The sequence below is a fragment of the Haliotis rufescens genome, unplaced genomic scaffold, assembly GCF_023055435.1.
Source record: "Haliotis rufescens isolate VD_foot unplaced genomic scaffold, xgHalRufe1.0.p SCAF_35, whole genome shotgun sequence".
Taxonomy (NCBI): Eukaryota; Metazoa; Mollusca; class Gastropoda; order Lepetellida; family Haliotidae; genus Haliotis; species Haliotis rufescens.
The window spans coordinates 3,698,366-3,710,492 of NW_025964057.1; the positions used below are offsets into that span (position 1 = coordinate 3,698,366).

At 43.1% G+C, this 12,127-nt stretch overlaps 2 protein-coding genes across 3 annotated transcripts in view; one reads left to right on the forward strand and one right to left on the reverse strand.

The window, feature by feature from the left end:
* The window catches only part of LOC124134456 (cell surface glycoprotein 1-like), a 118,156-nt gene that overhangs the window by 65,879 nt on the left and 40,150 nt on the right, over nt 1-12,127 (reverse strand). Inside the window, exon 1 of one of the 2 annotated variants that reach the window (XM_046499291.2) lies at nt 11,747-11,949. The exons of the other annotated variant lie outside the window; for it this stretch is intronic. The gene's annotated coding sequence lies outside the window, so the exon portion shown is untranslated. Of the gene's footprint in view, nt 1-11,746; nt 11,950-12,127 lie in introns of those variants that run through there. 2 annotated transcript variants of the gene reach the window in all.
* LOC124134489 (circumsporozoite protein-like) lies at nt 7,780-9,872 on the forward strand. The gene is made up of 2 exons (XM_048381040.1): nt 7,780-7,827; nt 8,712-9,872. The coding sequence occupies exons 1-2, from the start codon at nt 7,780-7,782 to the stop codon at nt 9,870-9,872; spliced, it is 1,209 nt and encodes a 402-aa protein (XP_048236997.1).

Here is a 12,127-nt window from a genome sequence, read left to right on the forward strand (position 1 = left end):
CCAACGCCATTATCTACCCACCCACACAGACCCATCCATACAATCATCCATCCACGCCATTATCTACCTACCCACACAGACCCATCAATACAATCATTCATCCACACCATTATCTACCTACCCACATAGACCCACCCTGACGTATTCACCCGTACATTCATCCACCCAACCACACCACTGACCCACCCTGAAGTATTTGCCTGTACAATCATCGACCGCCACCAACCCATCTGCACCATCATCTACCCACCAACACAGACCCATCCATACAATCATCCACCCATGCCATTATCTACCTACCCACATAGACCCACCCTGACGTATTCGCCCATACATTCATCCACCCACCCACACTACTGACCCACCCTGAAGTATTCGACTGTACAATTATCGACCGCCATCGACCCATCTGCACCATCATCTACCCACCCACACTGACCCATCCATACAATCATCTACCCATGCCATTATCTACCTACCCACACAGACCCACCCTGACGTATTCACCCGTACGATCATCGACAGCCACCGACCCATCTGCAGCATCCTCCACATTCTTCTCCCTTCCTCAAGTCCTAGAAGGACATTTCCCAGTGAGTCCTGTATGTAGACTAACTCACCAGGAGGTGGAGGCACGGCTCTAACACAATCCCTTCACTCATCCTAGAGTGAGTTAGTGAATGCTGTTTACATGCCTGTAAATGTGGGCTAGGCCAACCAGTGGTTAATATTAAGAGCACCAATCCATACCACCTGGTAATGATGACATGCAGTCTGCAAGGTGACACACTGTGACCAATTAGATGGCTGAAATGACAAGCTCGGGGTCCTGAGGACCTATTTTGACCTGGACCTCTGGTCACAGGGCTTCCTCCAAACATGGCACAAACAGTGGAAGAAGCAATCAAGAGGCTCTACTCACAACTTATACTCATCCGAGAAAATGTAAAGCAAAACAACGAAATGGCACTGAGATACATCAAGAATAATCAAAGCACAAATATGTATGAAAGTATTACAGTCCAAAGTAAAAATCACTTCAATAAATTAAATACCAACCAACATTCCTCCAATGTAGGAATCCATTCCAGAAAGTAAGAAACATGTCTGAAAACAAAGATTCAAGTCTGATGCCACATCAGCAAGAGTTACACGTCTGCCTCATCACCCATCATGCCTCATCATCTCACGGCGGCGGCAAAGCGATCACACCTGATGGAGAGGATTAAAGCAGAGCCAGCACCAGTCGTCCGTCTTCATGTCGGAGTGACAAGCATCGGGGACAGAACGACTCCCATCAGCCATGTTGAGAGGCCGTCACTGATCTGTTTGCCAGTCAAACCGGGTAAACAGCTCCCAACTCAGATACTTGTTGCCATGGTGTTGATGCCATAAAGAGAAAGACATAGCTCCTCAGCTTACAGGCTTGTTTAGATGAATAAGAGAGAGAGACACACACACACACTCACAGAGAGAGAGAGAGAGAGAGAGAGAGAGAGAGAGAGAGAGAGAGAGAGAGAGAGAGAGAGAGAGATTAAGCCATTTTCAGCAGTATTCCCTAAGCTATCTTGTCTGGCCTTGGAAGAGAACCCAGATCGTTGGTGTGATGAGCAAATGCTTTAACCAGCAGCCTAGTTCATCGCCCCTACTTCATCACCCCTACCTCATTCATTCATCCACTGTCGTTCGTTCGTTCGTGAGTGAGTGAGTGAGAGTGAAATATCGCACCATCTAACAAAGTCCTTAGTGGGTTTCAAGACGAGGCCGGGGCAGCCGAGGACACACCAGTCTCAGACAGCTGCGCCACTTCAGACAACTGGGCCACCCGGGCCACATCGGCTGGTCTATAAATATGTATTAAGTGCAGTCCATTAGCCATTCATCATCAACGTCACTTTCCGATAACACAGTCAACGCAGCAAGTAAACACATGGATAGCAAAACTACTCCTTTACTTTGGCACTTAATCAGCTGGCAACACCTTTTATAGGATTATAATACTTTCTAACACAATACGAGAAATATCATTGTGTGAGGAAATAAAACCTACAAAACCTGCATATATTTTCCATACAACTGAAAAAAAGTCCAGTCCCTACATAAACAAGTCAACAACACACAAAAAATATAAAAGGAGAACAAATTAAAATAAACAGTAAATATTTTCTGATTTAAGTTTTATTGTTTGGATTTTTGGGGGGATGGGGGGATATTTCTTGTTTTATGGAAAATAGTTCCGACATAGTGTAACATCATGTTTCCGTGGTGACAGATATCCTCCTGTATCAGTGTGTTTATCACACATTGAACTGAACTTAAAAAATCAACAAGGCAAAACACATTCATGAAACAGTATTGTTGCAGATCAGCCTCCCATCCATTCCATAATGAGTGAGTGAGTGAGTGAGTGAGTGAGTGAGTGAGTGAGTGAGTGAGTGAGTGAGTGAGTGAGTGAGTGAGAGTGCATGTACTGGATGCACATTTTTGCATCATGTAAACCCCCCCCCATTGCTCATAATATCCTCCACTGGTTCGTCCGTCTTGATGTTTTACTGGCTGCCATTATAAAACTGGAATATTACTGACTGAGACGTGAACACAACACATAACTAACTCATGTCACATGTGCATGTCAACCTTTCCAGTCATTACGTCCAGGACTGTTCCTTGAAAGCCAATTAACATCAACTTCCCCTATCTCCATCGTCCTGCTCCCCCCCTGCGACTACATCGATGCAGAACACCATCAGCGACGCCTTGACACTGAACTAAGTGTGTAGGCTTTAGCCGGAGAATCAATGTGTTACGGTGCTCGTCCGTCGTAGGATGCAATATTGACCCAGGCTGACAGTATACACAGTTATGTAACATTGCAATGCTCACATATAGATTTTACGTTAATTCTTCTTCAGTGAGGATTTCAACTGTTTCAGATTTGAATGAATGTGGAGTGTGCCCAGGGCATGGTGACCTCAGGTCATAGCAGGTCATCAAAGGAGGTCATCATTATCCATGCACTATGCATGCCAGTGTTTGAATGAGTGAGTGAGGGAACGGCATCTCACACTCTGCAGGATGATCTTGACTTCCATACTTTCACATAGACTTAGGACAATCACAGCACACAGATCACTTTGTAGAACGGAGGCCCTCAAAAATAGTCATGGAAGGTCATCATTCTGTCATGGCGACTAATTTGGGACAACCTTCGTCTGAATGAACAGAGGCTACCTACCCTGTAGCCATGACATGTATATGCCTTGAATCACTTCATCAGCGTTATTCATAAGAAACTAATCCCAACTAGTAATCCCCATGGTAGTGTACATTGACTGTCTGCCATCCTGCATGAGATGTGCAACTGTGTCACCTCCTACCAAGAACCATATGCCGACCCCTTGCATATAGGAACATGCACGTAGTCATTAGCAACGCACACGTGGCATTGCGTGGCGTGGCGTGGCGTTCAAGCCAACCAGTCCTTCCTCAATGCCAAGTGCCAGGCTGGTAACAACAAGTACCATGTTTTGACATTTGGGGTTCGACACGACCTGGAATCGGACCATCGACCTTCCCCTTAACAGGCAGCTGCTCTATCCAGTACACTGCGGAGGTGACCCTGGGTTGTAAGAGCTGGCTGTGGGATGGTGTGATCATGACAGTAGAGACATAAACAGTCGGCAACCACCCAATACCCCAGCAGAGATCTGACTATATTGCATTCACCCTGAACGATGATTGTCATGCTTCAATGGCATGGCTTCATGAGATCAACCACTGGTCTGACAGTCGTATAATTCTGCATCCACTATGTTCAAGCTATAAGACAGCTGTCGAACATTAATGAGGACACATTAATGAGGGTCTGACAAACATGTGGCTGATAACACAAACACGACACTCATCCAATCAAGCCAGAGTCTAACCGATGTCCATTTTGTTGGCTTCTGCAAGCATAAGGTACCGAGACCCATTCTGGCCCCTGATCCCTAGAGGCAGCATTGGTTTGACTTCAGTGTTACATTACATTGGTTTGACTGGCTACAGAGTTAAATTACATTGGTTTGACCGGCTACAGTGTTACATTACATTGGTTTGACTGGCTACAGTGTTACATTACATTGGTTTGACTGGCTACAGTGTTACATTACATTGGTTTGACCGGCTACAGTGTTACATTACATTGGTTTGACTGGTTACAGTGTTACATTACATTGGTTTGACTGGCTACAGTGTTACATTACATTGGTTTGACTGGCTACAGTGTTACATTACATTGGTTTGACTGGCTACAGTGTTACATTACATTGGTTTGACTGGCTACAGTGTTAAATAACATTGGTTTGACCGGCTACAGTGTTACATTACATTGGTTTGACTGGTTACAGTGTTACATTACACTGGTTTGACTGGCTACAGTGTTACATTACATTGGTTTGACTGGTTACAGTGTTACATTACATTGGTTTGACTGGCTACAGTGTTACATTACATTGGTTTGACTGGCTACAGTGTTACATTACATTGGTTTGACTGGCTACAGTGTTACATTACATTGGTTTGACCGGCTACAGTGTTAAATTACATTGGTTTGACCGGCTACAGTGTTACATTACATTGGTTTGACTGGCTACAGTGTTACATTACATTGGTTTGACTGGCTACAGTGTTAAATAACATTGGTTTGACTGGCTACAGTGTTACATTACATTGGTTTGACTGGCTACAGTGTTACATTACATTGGTTTGACCGGCTACAGTGTTACATTACATTGGTTTGACCGGCTACAGTGTTAAATTACATTGGTTTGACTGTCTACAGTGTTACATTACATTGGTTTGACCGGCTACAGTGTTACATTACACTGGTTTGACTGGCTACAGTGTTACATTACATTGGTTTGACTGGCTACAGTGTTACATTACATTGGTTTGACTGGCTACAGTGTTAAATTACATTGGTTTGACTGGCTACAGTGTTACATTACATTGGTTTGACTGGCTACAGTGTTACATTACATTGGTTTGACTGGCTACAGTGTTACATTACATTGGTTTGACCGGCTACAGTGTTAAATTACATTGGTTTGACCGGCTACAGTGTTACATTACATTGGTTTGACTGGCTACAGTGTTACATTACATTGGTTTGACTGGCTACAGTGTTACATTACATTGGTTTGACTGGCTACAGTGTTACATTACATTGGTTTGACTGGCTACAGTGTTACATTACATTGGTTTGACTGGCTACAGTGTTAAATTACATTGGTTTGACTGGCTACAGTGTTACATTACATTGGGTTGACTGGCTACAGTGTTACATTACATTGGTTTGACTGGCTACAGTGTTACATTACATTGGTTTGACCGGCTACAGTGTTAAATTACATTGGTTTGACCGGCTACAGTGTTACATTACATTGGTTTGACTGGCTACAGTGTTACATTACATTGGTTTGACTGGTAACAGTGTTACATTACATTGGTTTGACCGGCTACAGTGTTAAATTACATTGGTTTGACTGGCTACAGAGTTACATTACATTGGTTTGACTGGCTACAGTGTTACATTACATTGGTTTGACTGGCTACAGTGTTACATTACATTGGTTTGACTGGCTACAGTGTTACATTACATTGGTTTGACTGGCTACAGTGTTACATTACATTGGTTTGACCGGCTACAGTGTTAAATTACATTGGTTTGACCGGCTACAGTGTTACATTACATTGGTTTGACTGGCTACAGTGTTACATTACATTGGTTTGACTGGCTACAGTGTTAAATAACATTGGTTTGACTGGCTACAGTGTTACATTACATTGGTTTGACTGGCTACAGTGTTACATTACATTGGTTTGACCGGCTACAGTGTTACATTACATTGGTTTGACCGGCTACAGTGTTAAATTACATTGGTTTGACTGGCTACAGTGTTACATTACATTGGTTTGACCGGCTACAGTGTTACATTACACTGGTTTGACTGGCTACAGTGTTACATTACATTGGTTTGACTGGCTACAGTGTTACATTACATTGGTTTGACTGGCTACAGTGTTAAATTACATTGGTTTGACTGGCTACAGTGTTACATTACATTGGTTTGACTGGCTACAGTGTTACATTACATTGGTTTGACTGGCTACAGTGTTACATTACATTGGTTTGACCGGCTACAGTGTTAAATTACATTGGTTTGACCGGCTACAGTGTTACATTACATTGGTTTGACTGGCTACAGTGTTACATTACATTGGTTTGACTGGCTACAGTGTTACATTACATTGGTTTGACTGGCTACAGTGTTACATTACATTGGTTTGACTGGCTACAGTGTTACATTACATTGGTTTGACTGGCTACAGTGTTAAATTACATTGGTTTGACTGGCTACAGTGTTACATTACATTGGGTTGACTGGCTACAGTGTTACATTACATTGGTTTGACTGGCTACAGTGTTACATTACATTGGTTTGACCGGCTACAGTGTTAAATTACATTGGTTTGACCGGCTACAGTGTTACATTACATTGGTTTGACTGGCTACAGTGTTACATTACATTGGTTTGACTGGTAACAGTGTTACATTACATTGGTTTGACCGGCTACAGTGTTAAATTACATTGGTTTGACTGGCTACAGAGTTACATTACATTGGTTTGACTGGCTACAGTGTTACATTACATTGGTTTGACTGGCTACAGTGTTACATTACATTGGTTTGACCGGCTACAGTGTTACATTACATTGGTTTGACTGGTTACAGTGTTACATTACATTGGTTTGACTGGCTACAGTGTTACATTACACTGGTTTAACTCCCTACAATGTTACATTACACTGGTTTAACTCCCTACAATGTTACATTACACTGGTTTAATTCCGTACAGTGTTACATTACACTGGTTTAACTCCCTACAATGTTACATTACACTGGTTTAACTCCCTACAATGTTACATTACATTGGTTTAACTCCCTACAATGTTACATTACACTGGTTTAACTCCCTACAATGTTACATTACACTGGTTTAACTCCCTACAGTGTTACATTACACTGGTTTAACTCCCTACAATGTTACATTACACTGGTTTAACTCCCTACAATGTTACATTACACTGGTTTAATTCCGTACAGTGTTACATTACACTGGTTTAACTCCCTACAATGTTACATTACACTGGTTTAACTCCCTACAATGTTACATTACACTGGTTTAACTCCCTACAATGTTACATTACACTGGTTTAACTCCCTACAATGTTACATTACACTGGTTTAACTCCCTACAGTGTTACATTACACTGGTTTAACTCCCTACAGTGTTACATTACACTGGTTTAACTCCCTACAATGTTACATTACACTGGTTTAACTCCCTACAGTGTTACATTACACTGGTTTAACTCCCTACAGTGTTACATTACACTGGTTTAACTCCCTACAATGTTACATTACACTGGTTTAACTCCCTACAGTGTTACATTACACTGGTTTAACTCCCTACAATGTTACATTACACTGGTTTAACTCCCTACAGTGTTACAGCTGTAAAATTGCTGACATCAGCATAAAAACACATACAGTCAGCAATTCATCAACCCAACTGCAGCACAAGATTGTGACCCCTCGGGTGCTGTCTTAATGATTGGTAATGTTAGGCAGCACACATATGTACCTGCTCGTCTTCCTCCAAGCCTGGCGGAGTGGAGACCCACATCACAGACACACACAGTTTTCCCACCACAGCAAATACAACACTCGCAACCATGTCAACATCATCCAGCATCCTCATCAGACGTCCTCAAGACATCCTGGTCTGAATCCAGGTCAAATGTCATCACATGTGACAGTAAGGTATTCACTGAAACAGTGACCATGGTAATCGCAGTACAAGGACATCCCTGATTACACCCACCGGATGTCCTTCATTAGCTGCAGCACGGTGATCAGTGGTGAACATTAAGGGGGGTCCCTGGGTCCTCAGGGTTTCCTGCTTCAGTGTTGAATCAACTTGGACCCTTAAACGTATGTTTAACAATCGGGTCACAACATGGCCCCTGGACTTCTTTTACTCCAATTCTTAATTTCAAACTGAGGTGAAACTTAATTTTGTTTGTTTGTTTGTTCATAACACCACACTCAGCAATATTCAAGCTCTATAATAGCAGCCTGTAAATAATCTAATCTGGACCAGACAAACCAGTGACTCTTATTATAAGCAATATGATACTCAACACATCATCATCATCATCATCATCATCATCATCAGATAGCTGTGACAATGCTGATGAAGTGTAAAGCAATATTTATATCATCATCATCATCAGATAGCTGTGACAATGCTGATGAAATGTAAAGCAATATTTATATCATCATCATCATCATCAGATAGCTGTGACAATGTTGATGAAGTGTAAAGCAATATTTACATCCTCACTTGTCATTATTATTAACCAAAATGTATTAACAGTACGTATGAAAGAAGTATGAAAATGATAATACGTAAGTTAGAATCACTTTCAGTGATTGACTGGTATGACTGACTAATATTGTAGTCAAACGGACTGAGGAATCCGAGCCTTATCAGCTTAATGAAGATGAACCCAACAGCAGAGACCGGTGACCCTGTGTCTATGCGGAGGTACGCACAATAACAGGATCAGGTGTTGCCTTAATTACCTCGTCACCTCCTGTACAGGTATTACATTGTGGCCATTTACCTGTGCCCATCGATGGAGGATCTGGCCATGTACCTGTGTCCATCAATGGAGGATCTGGCAATTTACCTGTGTCCATCAATGGAGGATCTGGCAATTTACCTGTGTCCATCAATGGAGGATCTGGCCATGTACCTTGGTCCATCGATGGAGGATTTGGCCATGTACCTGTGCCCATCGATGGAGGATCTGGCCATGTACCTGTGTCCATCAATGGAGGATTTGGCCATGTACCTGTGTCCATCAATGGAGGATCTGGCCATGTACCTGTGTCCATCGATGGAGGATCTGGCCATGTACCTGTGTCCATCGATGGAGGATCTGGCCATGTACCTGTGTCCATCAATGGAGGATCTGGCCATTTACCTGTGCCCATCGATGGAGGATTTGGCCATGTACCTGTGTCCATCAATGGAGGATCTGGCCATGTACCTGTGTCCATCGATAGAGGATTTGGCCATGTACCTGTGTCCATCAATGGAGGATCTGGCCATTTACCTGTGTCCATCAATGGAGGATCTGGCCATGTACCTGTGTCCATCAATGGAGGATCTGGCCATTTACCTGTGTCCATCAATGGAGGATCTGGCCATGTACCTGTGTCCATCAATGGAGGATCTGGCCATCTACCTGTGCCCATCGATGGAGGATTTCGCCATGTACCTGTGTCCATCAATGGAGGATCTGGCCATGTACCTGTGTCCATCGATAGAGGATTTGGCCATGTACCTGTGTCCATCAATGGAGGATCTGGCCATTTACCTGTGTCCATCGATGGAGGATCTGGCCATGTACCTGTGTCCATCAATGGAGGATCTGGCCTTTTACCTGTGTCCATCGATGGAGGATCTGGCCATGTACCTGTGTCCATCAATGGAGGATCTGGCCATTTACCTGTGTCCATCGATGGAGGATCTGGCCATGTACCTGTGCCCATCGATGGAGGATCTGGCCATGTACCTGTGTCCATCAATGGAGGATCTGGCCTTTTACCTGTGTCCATCGATGGAGGATCTGTCCATGTACCTGTGTCCATCGATGGAGGATCTGGCCATGTACCTGTGTCCATCAATGGAGGATCTGGCCATGTACCTGTGTCCATCGATGGAGGATCTGGCCATTTACCTGTGTCCATCGATTGAGGATCTGGCCATTTACCTGTGTCCATCGATGGAGGATTTGGCCATGTACCCGTGTCCATCAATGGAGGATCTGGCCATGTACCTGTGTCCATCGATAGAGGATTTGGCCATGTACCTGTGTCCATCAATGGAGGATCTGGCCATTTACCTGTGTCCATCAATGGAGGATCTGGCCTTTTACCTGTGTCCATCGATGGAGGATCTGTCCATGTACCTGTGTCCATCGATGGAGGATCTGGCCATGTACCTGTGTCCATCAATGGAGGATCTGGCCATGTACCTGTGTCCATCGATGGAGGATCTGGCCATTTACCTGTGTCCATCGATTGAGGATCTGGCCATTTACCTGTGTCCATCGATGGAGGATTTGGCCATGTACCCGTGTCCATCGATGGAGGATTTGGCCATTTACCTGTGCCCATCAATGGAGGTTTTGATGACATCTACACGCTCTACCTGACACATGTATATATAAGTACATAAGTATAAACTGCTACTAAGTAAAATTCACACCACAGCCCTCACCTGTATCACTAGAGCATCAGATGGCACTCAAGTTACCTGAGTTAACGACATAACAGGTAAACCAGTGACAATGTGAACCAGCTGCTGTCACCTAGGTAAGTATAGTATATCTATCACAGTGATTTTATGTATCTTCGATCACCTGTACAAGTAACACCATATCATCCTGTGTAAACACACACAAGTCCACACAGGAAACTGCTCTTACTTAACTAAGCTCTTCTTCATCAAAATTGCCTAATACCACAATTTTCATGGCTAGTTCACATACCCCTTTAACACAGCATTAGGTATCTAGTTAACGGTGAGTGAAGTGACATTATTTTATGTCCAAGCAATATAGGAGCAGCCTGTAAGAAATCAAGTTAGAACCAAACAAACCAGTGGATGATATCATGAGCACCGATCCATGATAATTTATAACACCACACAATCAGCCAGGCCCTGACCCGTGAAGATCCAGGGTAGAATAGGTTTTCAGCACACCATTCTCGCCATAAAGGGCGGCTATGCTTGTGGTAAGCGGTAACTAATGGGATCAGGTGGTCAGGCTCACTGACTTGGTTGATGCATGCCATCGTATTCCAATTGCATGGATCGATGCTCATAATGTCAATCACTGGATTGTCTGGTTCAGATTTAATTATTTACAGACCGCCATCATATAGTTGGAATATTGCAGAGTGGGGCATTAACAACAAACAAACAAAGAAAACCGCCAGGCTCTACACTGTAACCAGTGTTAATCCCACCTGATCGTTAATCTCATGCGTACACAACTCAACATTTCTAGGGATACAGAGATGCATGATTCTATGTGCCAATACAAAGTACTCGCTGAATGCTGAGTAACATAGCAAGGCAAGGGAATTATAACTGCATGTCAAGAGTCAAAACTAACTTCAGAAGCTTACACAAGCTATCACGTAGCACTGTAAATAAGTAAGAGCACTATTCATCCGCTTTATATAAACAGTAACGAAGGATTATATTTGCATGAGTTCATGAAGTCAACGAGTGAGAGGGAAAACACAGCCAATGACCCAATTCTGATCCTTGTAACTTCTGTCTTTAAGACTATCTCTTAAACTATCATATGACCAGTTAAAGATTTACCTGAGTTAACAAGGTCAACAGGTGAGAAAGCAAGACTCAGAAAATCAACCAAATCTACCCCTTATAACTTCAAACACTAAACAGAAAATCCATTTAAGTACGGATAAGAATTTATCGATGAACAACTTCTTATTACAATTAAGAGCGACATTTTGGTGTGGGTTCTAACACCGTTATCAATCCATATCAATCCATTTAACTTCCATTTAACAGTGACCCTGTTATAGGCTTACCTGAGTTAACGAGGTCGACAGGTGAGAAAGCAAGTGGTGACATTCATGTGGCTCCAGTCAGGCAAAACTAGCCCTGATCAAACAGGCCGAACAGCATCAATAATATACCATGTGTCTTACTCCAGCCCAGGGAGAATCTATTCCATTCTGTTGCATGGGCTGACGAAGAGGCACAAATTATGCACATAGTATTACTGTATGACTCAGTCTGATCTCAGACTTGTGGCCGAGTCCACATAAGTGAAGGAGCAAGTCCCGAGGAATGTCCGGACAGTCAGCTGCTTCCTACCGACGCAGTAATTGATACAGAAAATAGCAACAGAATTATGGGCTTAGGACGCACGATCCGGGCCTCTTTTTCCTCCGTCTGGAATGACAACT